General features: G+C 42.0%; 3 protein-coding genes across 19 annotated transcripts in view; 1 reads left to right on the forward strand and 2 right to left on the reverse strand.

The window, feature by feature from the left end:
• Positions 1–3,183, reverse strand: part of TNFRSF4 (TNF receptor superfamily member 4) — a 53,381-nt gene extending 50,198 nt beyond the window's left edge. For 15 of the 16 annotated variants that reach the window (XM_062012738.1, XM_062012739.1, XM_010203982.2 and 12 more), the window contains exons 1-2: positions 3,099–3,183; positions 929–1,012 (exon numbers count right to left, since the gene is read on the reverse strand). In XM_062012738.1, coding sequence (XP_061868722.1) covers positions 929–1,012; positions 3,099–3,165 — 151 coding nt within the window. In that variant the 5' untranslated portion in view covers positions 3,166–3,183. Of the gene's footprint in view, positions 1–928; positions 1,013–1,343; positions 2,617–3,098 lie in introns of those variants that run through there. The other variant, XM_062012741.1, reaches the window with a different exon arrangement.
• SDF4 (stromal cell derived factor 4) lies at positions 2,723–16,331 on the reverse strand. Of its 2 annotated transcripts, none has more exons than XM_062012746.1 (7): positions 15,934–16,331; positions 14,350–14,718; positions 9,961–10,097; positions 9,332–9,445; positions 6,764–6,922; positions 5,603–5,778; positions 2,723–4,021 (listed from the first exon to the last, which is right to left on the reverse strand). In XM_062012746.1, exons 2-7 carry the CDS (start codon positions 14,655–14,657, stop codon positions 3,845–3,847), a joined length of 1,071 nt encoding a protein of 356 aa, XP_061868730.1. In that variant the 5' UTR covers positions 14,658–14,718; positions 15,934–16,331; the 3' UTR covers positions 2,723–3,844. The 2 variants fall into 2 exon arrangements, with proteins under 2 accessions (XP_061868730.1, XP_061868731.1); XM_062012747.1 differs by lacking the exon at positions 15,934–16,331 and adding an exon at positions 15,509–15,755.
• B3GALT6 (beta-1,3-galactosyltransferase 6) lies at positions 15,214–21,759 on the forward strand. The gene is made up of 2 exons (XM_062012748.1): positions 15,214–19,777; positions 21,271–21,759. The coding sequence occupies exon 1, from the start codon at positions 16,726–16,728 to the stop codon at positions 17,767–17,769; it is 1,044 nt and encodes a 347-aa protein (XP_061868732.1). The 5' UTR covers positions 15,214–16,725; the 3' UTR covers positions 17,770–19,777; positions 21,271–21,759.
• The last annotated feature ends 2,359 nt before the right edge of the window (positions 21,760–24,118 follow it).

The raw sequence follows: 24,118 nt of genomic DNA on the forward strand, positions 1-24,118 counted from the left end.
CCTGAATGCATGCACCCACACATTCCAGCCTGCAGGACACAGAGTACTCAGGCAGAAGCTGAGGTTCCAGCACTAGGATGACAACATTTAGGAGCCAAGCAACCTGCCCAATATGAAATAGCAAGTTAAGAGTGGATTTTGGAAAAGGAGTCAGATGGTTTTTTTCCTGTCTCACTAGCTTCACTGCACAAGCTGCAGGAACTACACACAGCTTCATTGGAAAGAGTTTTTACAGTTGCATTTGAACACATCCCTACTCTCAGGCTGCTTCCCTCATTTGAAAGGTGCTGAGGGACATGGTTCAGTGGTGGGCTTGGCAGTGTGAGGTTAGTGCTTGGATTTGATGATGTCAGAGGTCTTTTCCAACCAAAACTATTTCATTATTCTATGATTTCAGTTCTCCATTTTCCCTTCTGGAGGTGAACCATGAGCATCAAGCCTCTTGTTCACTCTTTCTCTGCATTTTGAGTGCTACCAGTGGCAAAATACAGCAGAATATTGGTGGCCACTGGATATGCAATACACTTATACCAGAAACATTTCTCAAACAGCAGCAGATTTGCTAACAATGCAAAAAGTCTGAGAAAGTTCTTTTAGCATAAAGAGGAACAAAAAGCTTTAGCAACAGCATTATCTGTGTCTGCATGCAACTATGCCTGTCTTTAAATTGAGACACACTCAGATTTAAATAGTTTTAAGAATAATGCAATAAACTGTCTTAAGTCTGAGATTAAAAACTGAACATAGCCCACTTAGGACCTCTGAAGCTAGCACCACATCATCAGTCCATACTATATCCAGGCTTTTTCTCCATGCTGTGCTCCCCACACTTGAATAATATTTCCATCAAGCTGTTTCCTATCTCCTGTGAGTTAACTGACATATTATATCAAGCAACTGTAACTAATATCCAGTAAAAATTACTTACCAGGGGCACAGTCCTTGCAGCATCTTCCATTGAAAAGATGTTCATGTTTTCTGCACTTCAATCCCAAGCAGTGGCTAATAGTGACTGCCAGCAGCAAGAACCAAACAGTAGAAAAATGTGAGTAAAACTGTACAGCTACCATAATGCAGCCCTGCTGTCCCAGCAAGATTCTGAGAGGCAAAGTCTTGGAGAAGTTACTCTAAAATCGCTGGTGACCAGAACAGGTTCATATGTCAGTTGCTGGGAAACTCCCAGCATGTGCTCTACGCCCCCAACTTTTTTCCCACAACTCACAAACCTATTTTTTTTTTTGCAGTTCACAACTGAAATATTCAAGGTAGAAAGGCAGCATGCTGAACAGAAAAAGATTTCTATTTGTGGTTTTAAAGCAGAGTCCCTCCAGCCAGGTACATACCTCTCTAATGTAGTATTAAAGCACAAGCCTTGAATGCCAGGAGAATTAGAGGAGATGATCCTTGTTACTGTAAAGAGGAGTGTTAAAGTAATACAAAGCTAACACCTAAAAGCTTTATGGATGAGAAACAGAGCTCAAAGAGGCTTGCTCCTTGAAAGGCAAAGTACAGACAGTCTCCTGGTCTCACAGTAACGGTCGACCCACGACCTTTATTGCTGCACTAAAAGCCGGCATCGTTAACACATTTGTCAGGGAGTACGGCATCATAAATCACCAGTCATCTCGCTGTTACCCTCAGGAGACAGCAAAAGCTACAGATGGGAAGCATCTACAGTCTGCATTTCAACTCAATGTCAGACTTGCTGCCTTGCCACAAGCTCTGGACTCCAAAGTGGAGACTTTGTGTTACCCCTACCGTTTGCTCCCACAGAAATAAGCTTCCATCAGAGCTGAGGTCTACGAAAGCAAAGGAAGCAATATCCATTACCAGCTCCTCCTGATGCCTATTTGGTTCCACAGAAGCATGTTAACTCTGGAATCCAAACCCCCAAGAAGGGATTCTCCATCCAGCTGTGCAAGCCAGCAACAAAAGGACAGCAACAGAGGAGGCTGAAGAGTATGCTGGCATTGCAGATCTGCCCTCACCTATCAGAAGATTAAACTAAGACTGCATAAGCATAATCTTCTATTGACAGATAAAAGTTCCAAACCGAACAGTGCCAACAACTGGAGTACAGGAATGCAGTCAGAACATTTACATAATTATCATGGCTTAAACTTTTGTCTTAACTAGGCTATGAACATCCACATTGTACAACTGCACATTTACACATCTCATTTTGTGTCAGTTCAAAATACAGGTCATTGCATATTTATGAAGCCTTAGTTAAAACAGCACAGCAACACCCAGCCCTTTTGCCAACTGCTCTAAACCAGCCATACCTATGACTCCTGCTAAGCACCACACTTTTAGACACAGGACTTTTTTTTTCAATAGGTCCAGATTTAGCTGTATTAAAATCTCACTACCCTGCAATCAAGTACATGTGGGGTGTTGGTATGGGGGTGGAAGGGAGTGGGGGCTGACTATTGTGGTAGACATTCTAAGCTCATTTTAACATGATATAATCAAGTGACTTCATTCCTCTCTTACAGTTCTTTCAAAATCATAGTTTAACTTGTCTGTCCTCTGAAGAGTTTCACTTTTCCCCTGCTCACTGACAAACCTAAGAACAGCAGCATTTCCAAAGCGTGGAGAAAAGCATTTAATGAAAAAAGAAAGTTGTATATAAAAGACCCTGATACAAGCCATTTAACAAAACCAAAACACCAAAAAAGGAGAGGGAATACTGAAGGAGAAACAGACAGCAATGCTGAGGTTTACATTATATTAAGAGAATAAATTTAATCAAATATAACATCTCACTTGGATTTTCAGACAACCCTTCAGAAAGGGGGTTTTTACAGTAAAGATGGAACCAGAGTAAAAATAAATGTTCTATTTTAGACAGTAGTGGATATGACCCTGGTGTTACAAGTCGCTTTCCGAGATTACCCAAAACCAGACTGATCAAAAAGCTCCCCAAACGCTGACTGTACATTGCTTCGGCAAAAGCAGTTCAAAAGCAAAGCCAGTATTTCCCCCAGCTCCATCATTCATGAGTTCATCAGCATCATCAGCATCCTTAATTTGCACAAAGGCGAGTAATTATACTAGTTGTAGCAACGGATCTTAGTTAAGTAGCAATCACACACCTAGGTGAATCCCATTGCTCTGTCCAACACCTTCAGGTCCACAAAGAATCCTTCCCCATTGGTGCATTTTAGAACGAAGTTGAAGCTGTAAGCAACCTCAAGTCTCTTCCAGTGCAGTTTCAGACATAAACCTTGTCACACATAACCTCTTTTCTTTTTACAGTAAAAGCAGAAGAGTTTCTCTGTAACGTTTAAGTTGTGCCCCACAGCTCCTAAAGATAGCTCAGGAATTAGAGGGAGAAAGCATTAAATTCTCAACACAAGCAGGTTGAGATATCTCAAGAAAACAGTGGAAGAGGAGCCAATCAGTCTACATACAGATATCCTCATGAGGTCAGAACACACCTATTTGAACCACCATTCCCTTTACAGAAATGAGCATCTTTCAGTGTTATCTGTGATTCCAATGGATCAGCAGCTATGAGGGCAACAAGAGGAGTTAAATACCAAGAAGCCTCCAACTATGATTAACCAAAAGCAGCTGAAACTTCATCTGGATTTACTGTACAAGCCAGGGCAAACTGTCCATTATCTGCCCCATTATTCACGGGCCGCTTTTCCCCTCATACCAACGGCAACAGAGCTGTAGATCTCACGGACGGACGGAAGCTTTCTTTAAGTCTAGGACAAAACACTGTAGGCATATAACACAGATAGCAGCAAAGTAACTCTTGGTCTGTTTGGGAGTTGGATTTTTTTTTTTGAAAGCTAGAAAGTGCTTCAGAGCTCTTGAGGACTGAGCAGGGTCAGAACTCCTCGTGGACGTTCCGTGCGTAGTCCATAAGTTTGCTGCCTGTGAAGTATTCGCTGTATTTCAAGATCTCCTCCAGCTCTAAGTGATGATTCTGATTTTCATCTGCTACTGCTATCATTTGCTTTGCTTCATTTAGGGCATTGTATTCATTCATAGGATCCATATATTCCTAAAACAAGTAAGACAATTTCATGTCACTAAGCACAGGTTTCCACCCATCAGAATTATCAACCTTAGCTTTATGTAAGCTTCAACATGAGACCAACAGAAGTCATCCTGAAGTGAACATAAGTCATACAAAAAGGTGTCAGCACATATTTTTAATAGGCTTACATCTATCTCCTAGCTATTTTTCCCCTCACTTCTTCCTTGGCTGGTCTAACAGAAATGCAGATTTGCTTAGTTTATGTCAGTATCAACAATAAAAATCATTCTGACATTTTGTGTGCAAACTCAACTCACTATCAAATGTGCTGCTGAAGAAATACCATTTCAAAGTTAAAAAGTGGCACACTATCAATCTGTATGACCTAAATGTTCTTGTTTCTAGACATGACCTTCTTAGAACACATTCAATTTAGAACTTTCTTGTTCTGTTTCAAGCCAGCAGGCAGACATCTCAGAGATCAGAAGTGTCAGAAACAAAGCATTTTGCTCCTTCACCTAACTGGAAGTAGATTAAAAGAAGTTTTTAGGCAGTGAACTTTACTTCATCATGTAGAAGACTAAAGATTATCTTCCATTTATATCCAGCAGATGTGACACATAGGTGTGTGTCTATGTGCATATAACATATACAAAGCTCAGACAGAACAGCTATTTTAATAGAAAATTCTCAGTTAAAAGGCTATTAACATTGCCCAAGTCATGACATAACTGTTTATCCATACTACCACTATTGTTCATACCCACATATCTGCACACTGAGGAGGTTGGGAACCTTAACATTCATCCTGTCTCAGGGACAAGAGCAACATTTTTAGAGGTTCTCTTTTTCACAAACTGCCTGTGCTGCAGTTTGAATTCTGCTGGTCAAAGTACAGCCTTACACAGAGTCAGAAATGAGCCATGAGACTCTTTCATTGGCCACAAAACTGCCTCAGCTATAGGGTGGTAAAATACTTTGTTTTGTTCTGCAGTCTTCTGCAGACAGAAATAATAGAGAAAAGCCTTACTTCAACAAACCAAAGTCCAAAAAGGCCACAAACTAGAATCACACTTGAAAATAACAATTTGGTTTATAAAAGAAGAAAACCATTCTAAAAGACAAGAGTTCTCTGACACTTCCTGGGGCCCCAGGGCTTGCTGGTGATAGGTTCCGTTTTTCTTTTGTTTTATTTTTAGTGCTGGTTTTGTTGGGTTTTTTAAGGATTATCCAGGTTGTCAGTTACTCCTTTTGCAACTGAAAGTATGACTCATTGTCCCAATAACTAGTGCACCTAGTGAAGCCTGTGACATGCACTCCATACTCACACTAGTGTCTATGTGACAAAAAAATCCCTAAAAGCATACCTATGAATAACAGTTATGCTAGGAAAACTCCCCCTCCTCTTTAACAAAAAGCATAACAACACTATCTGCAAGCACCACAGAACAACTCTGTAATCCAAAGGTTTGTAAATAGACACACACACTGTGCTGTCAATACAAATACTTTTGGATCTCACATTCCCCAAAGTAGTTTCAATTCTGTATTTAAAAAAACATCGGTTTTAAAAACATTAGAACTGACTATTTGAGGAAGACTTACCTCCAACTCTTCCATCGTGACAATACCATCATGGTTAGCATCAATGACCTCCTCAAACTCCTTCCTTCTGTCTTTTACCCAGTCATCATCAATATCTTGAGCTTGCTGGTTCTCTACAGTACCGACAGGTAATGAAATGAACTCTGAGAGGGTAAGTTTCTTATCCCCATCTTGATCTGCAACAGAAGTACATAATAACTGAAAAGGATTTGCTTCAGGAACACCAAAAATAAGAAATTCTTTCATGTCAGAGATGGTTTGGTGAAAAATTCTCTGTATTATGGCACACACACAGCATTTTAGAAGGCTAAAGAGCATACACCCAACACACTACACAAAACACTTTGTTGACCTGAGGGACACAGCAGATGGCAAGTTGGGATTTTTTGAGGGTTTTTTAATTGGCATTGTTTATTTTTTCAACAATCTACTGCAAGGGACATTTTCTTACAGCTGTATCCAGTTTCCTCCTGTGTCAGCATTCATAAAGGACTGTGTACTGGAGTTATGTTGGCTGTGTGTGTCACACACTCGGGCATCACTGGAAACTCTTCATATGTATTAACAGACAGCAAAAATCAGAGTAATCTTCAAGCCAGGTGTTCTACAAGTTCACTTTGTCTCAATAGAAAAAACCCCATATGTGTCAATAGTTATGAATCTTTATCAACATGTATTTTCTTAGAAGCCTCAAACATTTCTTTCCATTTTCATGACTGTACATGGCTGCCAGACTGGGGAAGTACAAAGCACCTTCCGACGGAACGGTGACATCAAATTAGCTTACTACATTTTGCTGTTCATCAGATCTTTCTGTTATTGCCACAGTGTCCCTACAATGCAGCAGCACTTGAGTGTGAAGTAGGGTCAGTTGATCCTTTTATGAAGTACTCAGCATACTCTTCTATTATAGAATGTTGTGCTGGTCTTTAACAACCAGAGACCAAATCTACTCTTAAGAAGTGCACAGACAACTCCACAGAGATGTCAGCTTTGTGCTGTTTGGTTTTCTTACTCATCACATTAGAAGATGTGTAGAACAGAGCAAAGAAGATGTGCAACATCTACCTACATCTACCCATTGCAACCCTACCAACATCTACCCAATAAAATGGTTTGCAAGTAAATAACTCCCAAGAAGTGTGGTTTAAAATGACATACCTAAATCTCTGATGATTTCTTTCACCATGAACTTCAGCATTCCCCTACTATGCTCTGGATGAAGAAAGGATAAGAATTCTTCTTCATTCAACAAGAGGTCAGGAGGTGGGTTGTCAGCTTGGTACCACCGATCCTTCAGGTTATCCAAAACTTCCTGTGCTAGAAATTTAACAGAAGTATTCATGCTGTCACCTTCAACCTAGTTCAAGTTGTTAAAATGTATCTTCCCCTGTTAGTCCAGATGACTTATGAACCAGTTATTTTTCAGTTCAGCTCCCAGCAAAAGTGGTGCCGAAAGGAGACAAACTACAATAGGTTTTGGCTAGTTTGTGCTGAAACAACAGGAAAGATTCTTTAAGCAAACAAGTGAACTCAGAGACAAAAATAAACATTTAGCTACACCTGTGTCAAAACTTCAACACATCCAGTGGAAAGTATTGTCAGCTGGCTCTGGTACAGACATCTGAATAATCCAGCTTTTTGCAGTACTTGTTCTGCTGCTTCTTTTTGTATTTTGAAGCACACTACCAACAGAAATCTTTCAATTCAGACCTAAACCTTATATTTTAGTTATCACTACAATTTATTAAAGGGAAAATATTTTTGCTGCAAGGAGCAGAAGCAAGTTGAAGTACACATGTACAAACAGAAACAATCAGCACCAAAGCCACTTTACATTTCCACTTGTTTCTTTTCACCTTACACCACGCACACAAGCAGATCTGAAGTGCATTTTTCCTCAACTCAACTGAGAATTGTTCATTTGTAGACGAGTTTCCGCTAAAACTGTGTATCTGATCTGAAGAGAAAAAAAAACCCCACTCTGCAACAAACAACATGAATTCATGTGCATGCACCTACTGGTCCTGACCGTAATCAAACCAGAAGAGAATACCTGTGCATTCTTTGTGCGGTGTAAGCATTTTCAAAATTACACACTAGTAAAAAATACTGTCAGTAGCACATCCACTACCTGCAAAATACATCCACACACACACATCTAAAGCATTTGCATCTCACACGTTTTCAAAACACTCTGAAAGAAGAGTCTTCAGCTAATGAATTATTAGTTATTATAAGTCATGTCTTAAGTAGCTCCTGCATGCTTTTGGTTGCTGGTTTACAACAGGAAAAGAAAACAGTCATATCTACATTTTCGAAGTGCTAGTTGCAGGTCAGTCGCTAGTTCAGTCTTCTGTGAATGTTCTTTTGTGAAGAGTAAATGAATCCTTCAGAGCCTTCATTAATATGAATCTTGAGGTAGGTTTGTAAATGGTAAGTTTTATCTATATCAAGGACACCAGTAAACACAGAATAATCAAATCACTTGCTTATGGTTTTCCTGTGTAGTCAACCTCAAACATTAGAAGTCACTAGTCAATCTCCCTTTGTCCACCTTTCCTACTCAGCTTCCAACAAAACTGTCAGTCATCAGGTGAAAATGGTGTTATCTGTTTAAAAGTTAAATAAAGTTGTGTCCCTAGTCTTGCCCTGGCATTCAAACTGTAGTGTGCTCTGCAAAAAGCTAAGAACCTGCCTTAAGACCCAGATATTCAGTTATTTGATATTATACAGGACCAAAGATGAGTACTTTTACACTACACTTGAGTATGAAAAGTTGTGCCAGTCATCCTCAGGAAATGGCAGATAACCTGTTTGATTTTTCCAAAAGAGCCTTGCTACCTAGGTAGAAAGATTATATATACACTTCCCTTACTCAGCAAATCTTTTCTCTGACAAGCACTCCTGTGAAATGCCACTAACCATCCTGTCACAGAGCACGCTGCACAGGTGTTTTCCCTGCCATAAAATTCAAAGGCCCATTTGCATTTCAGTTGCCTTTTGATAAGTGGAAAATATAACATAACCCTCTTTAAAATGACTAATTCCTGCAAGGAAAGGCTAAGGCTCTTTGTTTTACTTAACAGTAAATTTGAACACTTTTACATGGGGGAGAACAGGGAGATTACTCTGTCAAGAGTTGCCTCGTTTACATAGGGACAGATTCAAATGCAAGTTTCAAAAGTAGTAAGGAAGAAATGATCCGTCTCACTAACCTGAAGAATCAATCCATCTCTATAGATAACTTAGATGAACCAATCACTAGGCAACCTTCTACTACTAACTTCCAGTGCACTTTGCAGTGCCTCAGGGTGTATATCTATGCACAACACTGTTTGGAAGCACAGACACCCCTTCCCAATTTTAGAACAGGAATCATTTACAGCAGCTATAACCCGGTTCCTCGTAACAGCAGTCCACAGACACCACCAGTATGATGAATTTTAGCAGACTGTTAAACATAAGTAACTGAAAACTATTCCAACAGGCAGTAACAAATAAGCAGGCATGTTTTTTCAGTGCTGAGTGTTTACATCAAGAACGTTGGGAAGGCAGTTTTCAGTTGGAAAGAATGCTAGCACTTTTTGTCCCGTGTCTTACGCATTTGACGTCGCTATAGATACAGAAAAGCAACTACAACATCCACCCTGCATTAAGAACAGTTTTGACATTCAGGTTCTAGGAAAGTAAAGGAAAAGATGACACAGACCAATAGTCTGCACTTACTTTCTTCATCTATTTTCAACTCTTCGTTGTTTCTGATCTTCTCTGCAACCTCTTTTTCGTTAAAGCCCTTACTTGCCAAAAACTTGATTTTATATTCATCCCAGGATACATGGCCTGTAAGAAAGAGCTGTATCTCAGAAATGACATGGCATGCTTAACTGACAAGCTTTGCACAGAATCACAGAATGGTAGGGGTTGGAAGGGATCCTTAGAGGTCATCTAGTCCAACTTCCCTGCAGAAAACTATGTGCTAATAAGCATCACACTAAGCTTTATATATAGCAACACAAAAACTATCACTTGATTCACTTTCATGTTTCTTTAGACCAAACAGGCCTTGTGAAAATAACCTCTTTATGTCACCATCCTCACCCTATCCCTGGCAGAGCCACTGACCCTGTTACAGTTTCCTGTGACCACAAGTGAAATAACATGGCAGTCATCACAGAACCATGACACTGACTGGAGCACATTACTACTTTATTGTCTTCCTGTGTGAATAAAAACTACTGTGATTACATGCAGCCCAAAGGAACTTGGATTTTGTCACAGCACATCTCAAGAGCAGTCAGTATGTTTGGCCACTAGCAACTAATGTCATCAGGAGACAGAGGAACTATTCATCTTACCATCACCATCAGGGTCCACAGCTCGGAAGTGCATTTTGTTCTCTTCCACAGCTTCCTGGAAATGCTCATCTGTCTTTTCCATGATCCAACGCTGCATCTCCTTGGCACCTATCTTTTTATCATTATTTATATCTACCCTACAGATAAAACAGTAAATCAGACACAGGAGAGGAGGTGTGATATGTATTTAGAGTCTCAGGTGATTACTTTATTCCATAATAACAAACATAGGTTGCAACAGAAAAATTATATTTATCATTCTCTCTGAGAAGTTGCACATTCTTTGAACTACAGAGTAAAACAAGTAGCAAGTTAGCCATTAAGTAACTAGGACATCTGGGCTACTACTCAGTGAAAAACATCCAGGGATGCATCTCTCTGCTGTAAGTTCATTCATTTCAATATCACATTTCCGAATAAAGTTTTCAAGTAGATGAAACCAAAATATATCATTCATGTTACTCGGGCTCATTGGCAACTTCCAGCTGCTGCAGACTTTCACCACTTAAAAAACTTCTTCTTAATGTTCCCTCAAACCATTAACTGCCTCTCAATCTATCTTTCCTTTTTAGCTTGATCACAGAATCTTAAGGGCTGGAAGGGACCTTGAAAGATCGTATAGTCCAACCCCCCTGCCAGTGCAGGACCACCTAGATTAAGTCACACAGGAACTCATCCAGCTGGGTTTGAATGTCTCCAGAGAGGGAAACTCCATAACTCATCTGGGCAGCCCCTTCCAGTGCTTCTTCACCCTCACAGTGAAGAAATTTTTCCTTGTGTTTCTTTGAAACCTCTTCTGTTCCAGCTTGTGCCCATTGCCCCTTGTCCTATCATTGGCCATCACTGAGAACATCCTGGCTCTTGATAAGCTGCCTCCTTGTGTCTGCCTAGATCACATCACAGCTGTTGTAACCATTAAAAACAATGAAAATGTAATGTGAGCATTGTCAGTGGAAGAACTTTCAAACTATTTCATACTTTGACTGTAGCACTTGAAAATGGGGAAAAAAACCACCAAACCCAAAACCCTCAAGCTTCCTCTGTTACACTGTGATCTCTGCTAATATCTAGCAGCTGATAGCTTTGAATTCTTCACATATTTAAAAGCTCTTCATGTATGTTGGTCCTCTGTTATGAGGCTCACTTTGTTCTGTCAAAGGAGGCAGTGCTATCAAGCTACAGAACTTTTTCTACCTGACCAATCTGACAACCTGCTGCTTCCCTTTAGGTACTACCAATACTGCTTTATTGTATTAAGACATATTTACTCTATCAATTCCATTAATGCTTATTGCATTAAAATTAAGATAAAAGTTACAGTTGGAGAACAAACACAAAGCCAGTAAAGTGCAACCTGATGGGGTTTTTGAACATATCATTAAGCATTTATTAAAAAAAGAAAAGAAGATGTAACAATATTTAAAACTGAAAACACATCAAAACTCTCTTTAAAGTTTATGAAAACCACTCTTGTTAAATTAAAAAAACACAACAAAAAAACCCCAGCCTGAATCTGGCTTTTTAATCTATTTGTGTCACTGAAGTGTTGTTATTGAAACTGAAGTTTGTAAATGTGTGATTTGCCTTTAAATGTCAACTAAATGTTAAAAGCTTAAAGCCAAATAGCCCTAGCACCTCGCCTTCTACAACAATTAGCTGTATTAATAAATGTAGTATTAGTGGCTTTAAACATGAGTTCACATACATATGCATGGGCTATCTTAGCAACTTTTCAGTAAGAACCAGTAAAATGGTTAAATTCCACTCCCAGCACCTTGCACTTATCAGGTGAAAAGTGAGAAGACAAAGCATTTTCCCTTCAACACTTAACATTCTACACTCCTTAGGCCAAAACTACCAAAGATTTCAATTTTTACATCAAAACTAGGGCTGAAAGTAGCTAAAAAACATCTGCAAAATGTAAAAGGTAGAAGAACATTCAACTTCCAAAAACCTCCAAACTCCATCACCACAAAAACACCCTGACAAAGGCTTGCACATTACTCTGGACTTCAACTTACCAGTTTTGTCCAGTACTTAAAACTTCATTTACAAAATAACTAACCCTTAGAAGCTCACCAACCTGAATTCTAGTACCCAATGTCATTGATGTAGCAAAACCAACATCACCACGAACAAATTTGATTGCTTTCAACATCATTCCTCCTTCCCTCCCATCGATATGCACCTATACAAGCCAAACTACACCACCAGCAGAAGAGAAAAATCAACAGATTCTAGGTTAAACTACTTAAAAGGAGACTATAGCCAATGAGGGTTTTTTTCAATTATGAGAAGTACAAGAAAGAAAGATCTCAAGTAAGCTCCTCTCACGGTTTTTCTTGTCCTGAAGGTACGTGGCCACTCAGCTTTGCCAGGGGATGAAAACTAAAACAATGCACTCACAATGTTCTGTACCATGTCCTAGTTTCACAGGGCAAGGAGGCAATAGTGACTAACTTGTAAAAACCACTTCTGTAAACAAGTACAGTGATTTCAGAAACTGAAATGCAGAATTATGAAATACCACTCGTACTTTCAGTCACATACAACTTGCCTAGAAAAGCACAGCCTGTGGAGCTTCTCTTCCGTGTTTCTACTTTATTTGTGCTTTAGACTGACTACCTGATATCATGCTGGCACACTGCAGAACACCAGCTTTCATTAACTAAAGACACATTGTATGTCACTTCTAAGTGTTCAAAGAAAGTATTTCCAAAGCATCTGGAAGTCTGTGACTTACTAGCTTTTCACAGTCCAGAGCATTTCTCATCTCACTCAGCCTTTAAGTGTATGTCTAGAAATTAATCAAATTCCTCAGAACGCTTTGCTATGTTTCTAAACTATGGAGTGTAATTTGAAGTATCTGAGTGATGCTGACCTTGAATCCAATTGCTTTAAGCTTTCTAAGACAACCTCTTTCATAACAAACAGGCAGAAACAGAGTTGCAATTTGTGAATGACAACTTACTAACCACTAGTTTAACGTTTCCAATAAAGATAAGCAATAAAGAAAACGAAACCTTCTAAGCACTAACACTTGTGTTTATATCCTGCCAATGAGTGAGTGGTCAGAATAGCACACACAGTAATAAAGGATTCTACTCTACAAGGCACTCTGTCTGTTTGCTTTAGCTGCCTTTACTCAAGAGGACATCAGAAAAAAACAAATCCAATGTTATAACTGTGGGGTTTTTCCCTGTTAATGAAAACCTTGCAGAAGAGAAGGGTTATTAAACCTTCCCATTTTAACTCATGCATATGGGAATCTCCATGCCATCTTTAAGAGCACCAGAGTAATTTAAGCTGTCCTAATAAAATTAATCCTCCATTACCAAGATGCAAGCAAAGTCAATTCTGACACCTAGTGTCCGAAGCACGCACTGACTCTGACTGCCGTGGCTGTTCTGTTCACTGGCCTCCCAACACCTGACAGTTTATTACCTGCCACAAACCTTAGTAAGCACGAGACATCCTTTATAGAAAGGAAAATGCTTTCATGTCTAAAAGTAAATGCTCTTACACCAAAAACTAGATGAAGTTTTCGAAAAGGCTAAAAAAATAAGCTTTATTCTTTGTGTTCTCATGCTTCCTTCTCATTCTCTTTTCTCTTTCTAAGTTCTGAGGAACTAACTGTTAACAACACTGCTAACTTAATGAAGCCACATCAATTTCTGAACTCTTGGTATGTGCACTTAGGCATAATTATTTTTAACCTTCCTGTGTTTGAAACCCTCACATTTTAGACACTTAGCATCTCCTAGCGAGTTTTATGAGAAGAAAGCAACTATTACTTTGCTTGCCATCCTGACCCACTGTTTGTCCCTGTTTTTCCCTTACCACTGTCTTTTCAGTGTTTTTCCTCTGTGGTTATTTGCAGAGCTCACAGTAAAAATGAAAATAAGAACCATATAGAATATAAGACCAAATAATAAATGAGGAACTTAGATTTCCAATTGAAATCAAACTTACAGTAAGGCAACAGAGCACACAGCTGCTACAACATAACTGGAACAAACTCTCATTCATTGCATGGGCATCCTACCCCTAAGGAAGCTCTTCCTGATTCCTTGATTTAAAATATAAGTGTGACTAATTGTTCATTGAGACAGCAACCAGCAAAAAGTGGTGCTAATTTCCATACCTTCAGAGGCTATGTAGGTTTTTTCACATCAGAACAGGGTGTTTTGTCATAACTTGTACTAGACCACAGCACTAATCCTGTCCACTAATCCTGACACTCAAACACATGCATTCTCACTCCTGAGAATGGCTTATACAGGGAATACCGTAACACCATGAAGACAATGCAGTTCTTAAATATCACAGAAGTAATTACAAATTCCACTCTGAAGATCAGAGAAGGCAGCTGTTCTTGGCACAACTTACTTTGCAAAGATGACCATGAGCTTCTTCCTATTTTTCCTTGGTTCTGAGTCTTCCTCAAACTCTTCCATCTCTTTTCCTAGAAAAACTTCTTGATGAAATTCTTTGTTAAGGTGTCCGTCCATCTCCATTTTGACCCCATTCAAGTGATCTGGGGGCAAGATCTCATTTTCATCTTTACTGTCAGATGGCTTTTCTTTGAGGGCTGAATTATTTGCAGGCCTTGCATAAACATCCATTAGAAGAAATACAAACAGAAGGGACAAATAGAGAGATCCCAAACCACAGAGAAAGGCCTGTCTTGACATCATTTTTTTGTCCTTTTTATTCAAAATATTGGCTGATTAAATTACTGTGAATTGACTGAATGATCTAAAAACAAGAAAAAAGAAAACACACATATAAGTTGAACTCTAGAACAGTATGTCACTAATAAAATAGCTCTTAAAATTCAGAAGAATCCACACACACACACACAAGTATTTACTGTGAAAGAATAAAGAAACCTGTTAAATAATTAATACACAACAAGAAAGTACTCTGTTAGTTTTCAGCCAGCACAACTGTAACCTCTTTCAGAGGACTCTGGAAGATAACACTTTAAATGGCCTAGTTCTGCTCTGAAAGCTCTCTTCTGGTGTTACTGCATGAGTTGACATGACAACTGAAATCCAAGACTTTGCTGTGAAGTCAAACCAGCACATGAAGCATTTACTGTCTGAATATGCAGCCCAAGCTCAGCTGTGGCAATGCCTTCCACACCAGCACTGCACTTCCCAGCCAGTAACAGACACGACAGTTTACCAGATAAACCCTTTACAAAGGCAGACAGACGGAAAGGTCCTTTTAGGAAGGGCTGACTGAGGGGAATACAAGTGCCAGCACATAAAGAGGAACATACAGGAAACAGCCGGCAGGAAACGCAGCCCCAGGGCAGGACCTGTCGTCACCTGCTTGCTGGTGCGTGAAAATCGCTGCCACGTCAGAGTTAGCAGACAAGGACAGGGAAAAGGACCACAGCCCAAAACACAGAGCGCCGAGGGTCACAGACCGAGCTGCGACAGCTAATTCTCCACCGGAGTGGGGCAGGATTGCCTACCCTAACTCGGAAGGACAGCGGCGGGCCCGACCCCTCTCCAGGAACGGGGGCACCCGCACTCACCGAGAGCTCCGCAGCGCTCGCAGTGTCCCCTCCTGCGGCCCAGACCCGTGATAGACCGCGAGCTGGGCGGCCTCGGCCTCGTCACCCCTCGCCCCGCTCCCTGAACGGGCGGCGAGGGCGCCTCACGGAACAGCGTCAGGCGGCGCGGACGACCCGGCCCCCAGCCCAGCGGCGCGGGCGGAGGGAAGGCGGCCGCGGCGCTGGAACTGCGTCAGAGCGCAGCGCCCGCGTGAGGGCCGCGGGCCGCCATCTTGGGGCCGGGCAGCAGCCATTTGCCCCTCGCAACGGACCCGTCCCCGCCTCCTTCCAGCGCCCGTCGCGATTGCCGGAGCCTTTAGTCGGGAAAGCAAACAAAACCCCTCTCAAACAACAACAACAAAGTGCGCTAAAAAGCTGAACGCGGTTGCTCCCGTGCTCCTCCTTACCTCAGCGATAAAGCAGCTCTCCTCCTCCACGCGTGAGGGAACTCTTAGAGTCCCTGTCAGGTCCCTTTCCCTGGCTATAGCTATGCTCACAGTTCTGTGCTTATCGTTCATCTAGTTCGCTTGGGAGCCCTTAAAATATCGCCTTCTGTACACAACGCGCCGCTGCCAATGCTCAGGAAATCAGCAGCCAGCTAGCACATGACCACCTTCACCAGACTACGTCCTCTCCCGTGCCACAATGCGACAGCAGTGCCATGCCCCGAAGCTTCCATTAGGGCTTGGACAGCCAGACGAAGCCCAGTCTGAAACGGCCCTTGCCGCGGCTTCCCTTGCCGTGACCCAAACCAGCTGCTGGCGCGACCCGCCCAGAGCCAAAATGGCTCCGCCCCGGCCTCGCCTGCCCTGTTGCAAAATGGCTGCCGCAAGGCGCCGGCGTGTGCGGTCAGCTGGTGCAGGGCGCGGCCCCTCCTCCTCCTCCCCCTTCCCCCGCCAGGCAGGCGGCGAGGGGAGCGGCGGGCGCTGCACGCACCGAGCCCACGCCGGAGGCCCCGCAGGAGGGGACGGAGCCGCTCCTCCTCCCGCCCTGAGCCGGCGCGTCCCGAAAGACAAGGGGAGAAGGCGGGAAGGAGCCATGAAGCCACCCCTGAGGGACGGCGAAGCGCGGTGAGGGTTCCTACAGGAAGCTTGTCCCTGCTCGGCAGCCGTAAGCGAGGGCGGGGCTCCTGGCGTTCCCGCCTAAATCGCTGAGGGGGCTGTGGCTGGGGCTGTTCGGCCCCTCGAGGCCCTTCGGCCATGAAGCTGCTGCGCCTCTTGTGCCGCCACAAGACGGCCCTAGGCCTGGGCGGCCTGTCACTCTTCGCCGTGGTCCTACTTTACCTGGCCAAGTGCACCTCCGAAGGCCTCCGTCCTCTGCCAGCCTCCCGCGGGCTCCCCCACAACCAGCCCGCGGCCGCGCCACCGCGGGGTGCCAGGGAAGCGCATCCCCCCGCGGCCCCGCCAGCCCCTCCCGAGGACACCGCCTTCCTAGCCGTGCTCATCACCAGCGGCCCCAAGTACAGCGAGCGCCGCAGCATCATCCGCAGCACGTGGCTCTCGGCCGCCGGGCGTCCTCCTCACGATGACATCTGGAGCCGCTTCATCATCGGTACGGCGGGGCTCGGGGCAGAGGAGCTGCGTAGCCTGGAGCTGGAGCAAAGCCGGCACAGAGACCTCCTCCTCCTGCCTGAGCTGCGGGATTCCTATGAGAACCTGACTGCTAAAGTGCTGGCCACTTACGTCTGGCTGGATCTGCACCTTGACTTCCAGTTCGCCCTGAAGGCTGATGACGATACCTTTGTGCGCTTGGATGTGCTGGTGGAAGAGCTGAGAGCCAAGGAGCCGCGTCGCCTCTACTGGGGCTTCTTTTCTGGCCGTGGCCGAGTGAAATCTGGTGGCAAATGGAAAGAGAGCGCCTGGGTGCTCTGTGACTACTATCTACCATATGCTCTGGGTGGTGGTTATGTGATTTCTGCAGATCTGGTGCACTATCTGCGTCTTAGCAGAGACTACCTGAACATGTGGCAGAGTGAAGATGTCTCCCTGGGGGTATGGCTGGCTCCCATCGATGTGAAGAGAGTGCATGACCCTCGCTTTGACACCGAGTATAAGTCACGAGGTTGCAACAATAAGTACATAGTAACTCATAAGCAAAGCATCGAAGACATGCTGGAAAAGCACCAGACCCTGGCTAAAGAAGGAAAGCTCTGTAAGGAGGAGGTTAAGCTCAGGCTTTCCTACATGTATGACTGGGGAGTCCCTCCTTCACAGTGTTGCCAAAGGAAGGATGGCATCCCATGAAAGTCTGAGGAAGGAAAAGGCAGGCTGCTGATGGACTGTCTGAGCTTGGTTACTGTTACCTGGGGAGAATCCCGGTAACTAGGGCTTAAAAAGTACTCAAAAAGATTTTGCACGATGCGTTATGCCATGATAAATGAAACTGAAACTCCTGAGAGCTGCTGATGTGGCATGACACAGAGATGTTCAAAAAAGAGAATCAGATGACAAAAAGCATGGAAAGGTTCATGTGACAGGACTGAAGGCAAGTAGTAGGTTACAAAATATGGATAGTACAGAAAATGTAGGGGCAATAACTTGGATGAAAAGATACTGGAAGGTTTTTAATAGATTATAAGATATATTTGCTGAAGTTGACAGACTTCATGCTGTCTGTAAGATTGTGACACTAGCATCTGCCATTATTTCTTGGCAAGGAAGAAGTGTCAGTTTAGCAAGGTTTGGGGCCACAAATCAGCTGTTATTGCCAGTGGGAATGGGTAGCTGGTTATTGACAAGCAGTCAAGTGAAGGGAACATTTTTGCCTAGGACACTGGCATTAGAAGAGGGGGAGAGTTTGGCAAGTGCTCTGATTCACAGGACTGGAATTACTAGACCTTCTGTGTAACTTGTCTCTTAAGCTTTTTGTTGTTTTATGGACATCATGTACATAAATTATCTGGCAGCTATGGAGTAAGTCTGTATTTAGAAAAGTGGACAAGTTTTGCTACTTGGCAGGTATAGAATATATTGTCTTATTTTGGAGGCAAGTAGTTATGCTCCAAAGCTAGCCTCCACTTGTTAGACATAGTGTTGTTCTTAGCTTATCCTCCAAAGACACTGTGAATGAAGAAACATTTGCCCTCCCAACAGTAAGTAATGTTACTACTAAAAAGTCAGACCTTGTTGGCTTCAGATTTATATTGCTCTGGAATACTTCTATAAAATGGAACTTGGCAGGATTAGATCAGTGGATGCTATTCAGAGTTCAAACAAGACTGCCCTAAGGTAGGTACCTCAGCTAAGAAGGTAAGCTCTGTATGTAGTCAAGAGAAATAGGCTCCTCCACCCCCCAAATTCCTGTTTGAGGAGAACCTTGTCTCTCTTCAGGATGTGCACTGCAATCCAGGGAGACTAATCTCCCAACAGTCACATTTCAATGCCTGAAGCTAGTCTGTGTGAATTCCCTCCTCTCCAATAGCAGCTTTCAGTGGAACTAGTAACTAATTTTTAGGTGCTCTTAATTGCTCAAATGATATGTCAGTAAATGGGATTATGTCCCTTAGTCCTGTCTGCACTACAAACAATTCTGGTACTGACAGAGCTTGTCAGCATCGGATGTATAGAACAGTAAACACAGACAGGACATACTTGGCTGTAAAACAGATCACTTACACAATTTCACTGTGTTATCTTCAACCCTTTAGGGAAGCCTGTAACTCCTTTTTGAATGACAGGTGCTCTAATACACAGAATACTTTGTTTTTCCCAGTACTAGCACAGAACTACTGACTTCCAGTAACCTTTGTCAGCTACAGATCCTTCAGTCTAAGCAGAGTTTTGACTTTTATGCCTGAAGGGCATTCTTAATTCTCAGTTTTACTGTTTGTTGCACAGTGCACTTTCATACAATTCAGTCTCCTCCTCTTCCTGGGTCAGTGTCTGTTCCCACCTGTAGGAAGAGCCAAACTACAAAGACAAAAAGAAAGGGGTACCAATATCTCTGTGGTTTTGCTTCTTAAATTAGCAATTTAGTACCAAAGGAACAAGGATGGGTTGTTTTGTTACTCTTCTCATTTGGATTGATTTGAGGCTTAAGAAGTGTCTTTTGCAGAGGGTGATAGTTCTCTGTTTCAAAAAACCTGAACAAATCTTTGACTTTGTTCTAGCACAAAGATAAATTATGATGCTGAATAAAAGAAGTTACTTTAGCATGTGTCCATTCTAATGCATGCTTATGTATTGACAGACAGACAGATGTGCCCTTCAGCAAGGTATACTATTCCAGAACAAGAGTTTAACAAGATGACAGGTAATTTAAATGGATTTTAGCATTTTAAAGAGATAATCTATTTGCCATTTGGAGTTCACTAGTATTGTGTGTATATATGTGATGAAATGCTTGTAATGTGGGTATTTATTTATTATTCTTGAGAATTTATTATATGTAGGAAAAATAAGATAGATCAATGTCATTTAAAATTTGTTTAAGGAGGTACTGTAAGATCCATGAGAATCACAACCCAAGCAGTGCTTGAATCTGCTGGTGTACAAGCCATTGGTTAAAATACTGGGATCTGAACTGCAGATCAAATCTGCTGCATGTCTCAAGCTAGTAAGAATGTACAGCTTACCTGTTTCTGTCCTTTCTTCTGCCTAACATATGATGTTTTTATACTTGAAAACCATGATGTAATCTTTGCATCTCACAAGTCAGGGGGACAAGTCTGACTTCAGTGGGTCCAGCATTTGGGTGGACATTTAAGAGATTAAGTAGGTTTTGGTCTTCAGAGCAGCTATGTTGGAGTGAAAGTTTTGTTGTGGGCCTTAGTGAAAACAAAAGGATCTAGGAACAGATTGATCTTTTCTGTAGCCATTGTTAGTGGCAGTAGGTTAGTGATATGTTGGGCTTTTACTTTTTTTTTAAGTGCTGTTTCTGCTGGTTTCCAAGTTCTCTTGATAAATACTTTGCATTTGTAATATTATTGTTGGGATGGGGAAAAAACACCTCAGCTTTTCTAGATATTAGACTGTGTTACTCATGAGAAGCCTAGAGACTTGTCACAGTTGCCTTGTTGGTGTTGGCTTCCATTCAGGACCCCTGTTGAGTTCATCTGTAACACTCTTGAGCCTTGTTATTATTTATAGATTGATTTAAATTCTTTCTAATCAGGCATTTGGCATTCTACCAGAGCTAATAGATACAGTGGATAAATCAGTTGTTCATGGTACACCCTCTCTGGGGTCATATCTAAGACTTGATACTGGGATATTTAAAATTGACCATGGCATAAACTCAGCTAGAAAGTTGGGTTTGTGTTCTAGAGATTTTTTGGTGCAACATGACTTACTTTAGTGTGTAAAAATGAGTAACTAAAACACCAATTGCCATCCTAAACAAACAGTTCCATTTAAAAAGCCAAACCCAACTTAGAAATTACTATTCCCGTAACTGAATACTTTCTTTTCTGAATGTCTAGCCTTGTTCATGTGAAGTTTGCTCAAATACAGCCTCTGTGTCTCATACTTTTGACAAATGTTACATTTCTGTCATTGAAAGTCTCCTTTCTGAGCCTTTCCATCTGTATTCCCTGTCTGTTAACACCAGCATCTGGGGGCTGGGAGGCAAGGTGTTAACTTTGCAGATGTGATTAAAAGCCCGGCAGCTCGGGGAAGGTGATTAAGAGTTGCATTTCTATTAGCTTCTGTTCAGCTCAGCTCCAGCATCCAAGTTGAAATATGGTTTTGGTATTGCTGTCTGCTTGACAAACTGTCAACACCTACTCTGCTATGTATTTGATTTAGAACACACTGCCTGCAAGACTGGAATCTGTTGCTACATGTACCTGTGTAAGATGTGCTTTTACCTTGCAACTGGAATTACTTTATGCCAACATAATATGCCAGTTATTACTTTCTAATACAGACTATTTAGGTAATGTCTGGTAAAACTTGGAAACAGAACAGCCTGTTACTTGTAGCCTCCCTGAAGCTGAAGGATACTACAAAAGTGTGCCTTTATGAAACGGAATTAGCCTGCGGTACCATGCTGAGGGTGTTCTCAACAACTGAATGCAATTGCACATGTTTTGCAGCCACATCACTTGACCATTTAGGGGTGGGGTGTGGCACACACTTTATTTGCTCAGCATTTATATAAGGAATAAACTAGAAACCTGAAGCTATCTGTGATGCTGAACACTCTTGGTAATTGCATAAGCGTGTTGTTTGTGTATTTATGTCCTCTCATGTATGCCTTTGTTGGCCAAGGGATCTGTGTGCTGTGATTTTTATTAAAAGACTTTTACTGTATAGGTGATTGCTGGTTCTGTGTAAGAAAAGGTACAAGTATGGTTACTTTCATTTTATTGTGCCACCCAGAGACACAGAGGATTGGCTCAGTCTTGAGCATCTACACAAAAATACTTAATGCCTGGCAGCTAGTGGCCTAGAAGGATCTGCACTAGGTCACACATATATACCTAAATACACATACCAGTTTATCCTGATCTTACATTGGTGGAAGTATAGGGGCATGACTTAAACTGGAATGTAGTCAGAAAAAGGGTTTCTCTGACTCAAAAGCGTCCTGATTCCACTCTTAGTCATGAAGTGTTTTAAGCAGTTTGACATCCATTGTTGTTGGTATTTTGGGCTTTGTAACATCATTCTGACACAAGCAGTTTGAATAGCACTGATTTTCTGCTCATGAAGTGAGTAGTCCCTTCTCTAAACTGCCTGTGTTCTTGCTGCTGCTGCTTCTGCCAAAAGCTTGGAAGGAAATTTTGGTTTCTAGCCTAGGGAAACACCTCTGCTATTAGCTAAATAAAACAAGCTGAACCCAGAAGAACAAGATGACTAAGACCAAGTTGTTACTTTTGATCAGAAGCCTCCTGGTTCTCAGTAGTGAAGCCTCACTATAAAACCTTGAATCTAAGGTGAGTTATTTTTCTATGTGATGTTAGATGTTTTAGTTCCAATAGAAGTGATCAAATTGCTATTGAAGTGAATGCAAGGAGGAGAAGACTGACACCAGAAGTCAAGGGAATTCAAACCAAGGAGAAAGCTGATGTCAACATTCCAAGTCTCACACACAAGCTGATCATAAGTTCTTCTTTTCAGAAGAAACCTGCCAGAACCATACAAATACAATGTGCTTTCTCTTTCCATCTATACTTGCCCACCTCATGGATAGCTGGGCACTCTTAACAGATCAGCAAGGAGTTGCAGTGGCAATTATCAGCTTTCAAATCTAAAAACAGCCCTTCAGGTGTTATTTCAGCAAGTGCTGGGGTTATTAACCCAAAAGCAAGCTCTCATATAGCAAAAAGAAGCAAGTAAAATAGGGCTAAATTAGTTTGCAGTTCATAACACCAAGTATTCAATATAAGTTTTCAGAGAAGTATGAAAGCTTCCTCTTCACCCCCCTCAGAACACCAAGATAGCCAAGCAATACATAACTTCTTCTCTAAACTCAAACACACCCTCTTTTGCAACTGTTGTTAGAGAAGCACTGTTCAAACACCATCTGCCCAAGAGCCAAACCAAGCCTTTCAATTCCCATACCTTACCTTTTTTCCCTGGGAAGATTGCAAATAGAATCCATTTACCCAATAGCACTTTCACAGGATGATGTCCATTATCACAGCACAAACACCTCACAAAAAAAACGCCAAGCCACCCCACAGAGCTCTTCTTGCTGCTTTTATAAAGACCCATTGGCCCTCTCCTTATTACTGACCTCAGGGAATCAGCTGGGAAGCAACAAATCAGCTACAGGTGACAATTAGGCTCAACTCTATTAAAGGGCCATCCCCAGGTGGGGATTGTCCATCTGTTCTCCCTGCTACAGTTAAAAGATGTATTCCAATGTGTAAAAAAAATGTGTTTCATCCAAAATAAATCTTTCACATACATGGAATGAGCTCGTAACATTCAAATAAGAGTTTCTTCCTGCTTTAATAGGTAATTTCAAATCATTTCCACGTTGTCACTGAAGCAGACCTTTGTAGCAAGGTGATCTATTTGGAGCTCTCCCTACATTGCCTGTTTCCTTGTCCTACCCGTATCAGTCATAAGATGTCACTGTAGGCCTTTAAGAGCACATAACGGGATGTGTTCCTTGGCTAAAACAGCCTCAAAGCAGGAAGCTAAGCAGCGCCGACAGGCAGCTATTGTGGCTGAAGTCTAGCTCTGTCCTCTAATAAGTATTTGCTGCTTAACACAGACTCAAATGGATGATCAGGGAGAAAAGGAACAGTTTTCTAATTCAGAAATTTGGAGGCATTGTTGGGGATGGAGCCAACATTCTGTGTGATTAAGGATTGATAGTGCAGACCCAGATTTTAAACACAAAGTCCCCTAAAAAGGAGCAATCAGATTCACTAGAAATGATGAGCCACAGTTTGGTCGGTATGATGGTGAAGTTTAGACATGGTTTGGGAGCTACAAGAACTTGGGATTATGGAAAGATAACTGACTGTGCCTGTTATGGAAAAAATGCAGCTATGATTTTCCAAAATCTTTGGATGACTTCTTGTCTGTGTGTGTTTGTGGTTAAACTGGCCAACAATTTTACATCAAAGGGCTTTGTTGTTGCTTGGGGGAGGATTGGCAGGTGGAAGAGTAATAACTTTTCAATGAAGTGGACATT

Source organism: Colius striatus, chromosome 21 (assembly GCF_028858725.1).
Source record: "Colius striatus isolate bColStr4 chromosome 21, bColStr4.1.hap1, whole genome shotgun sequence".
NCBI classification, from domain to species: domain Eukaryota; kingdom Metazoa; phylum Chordata; class Aves; order Coliiformes; family Coliidae; genus Colius; species Colius striatus.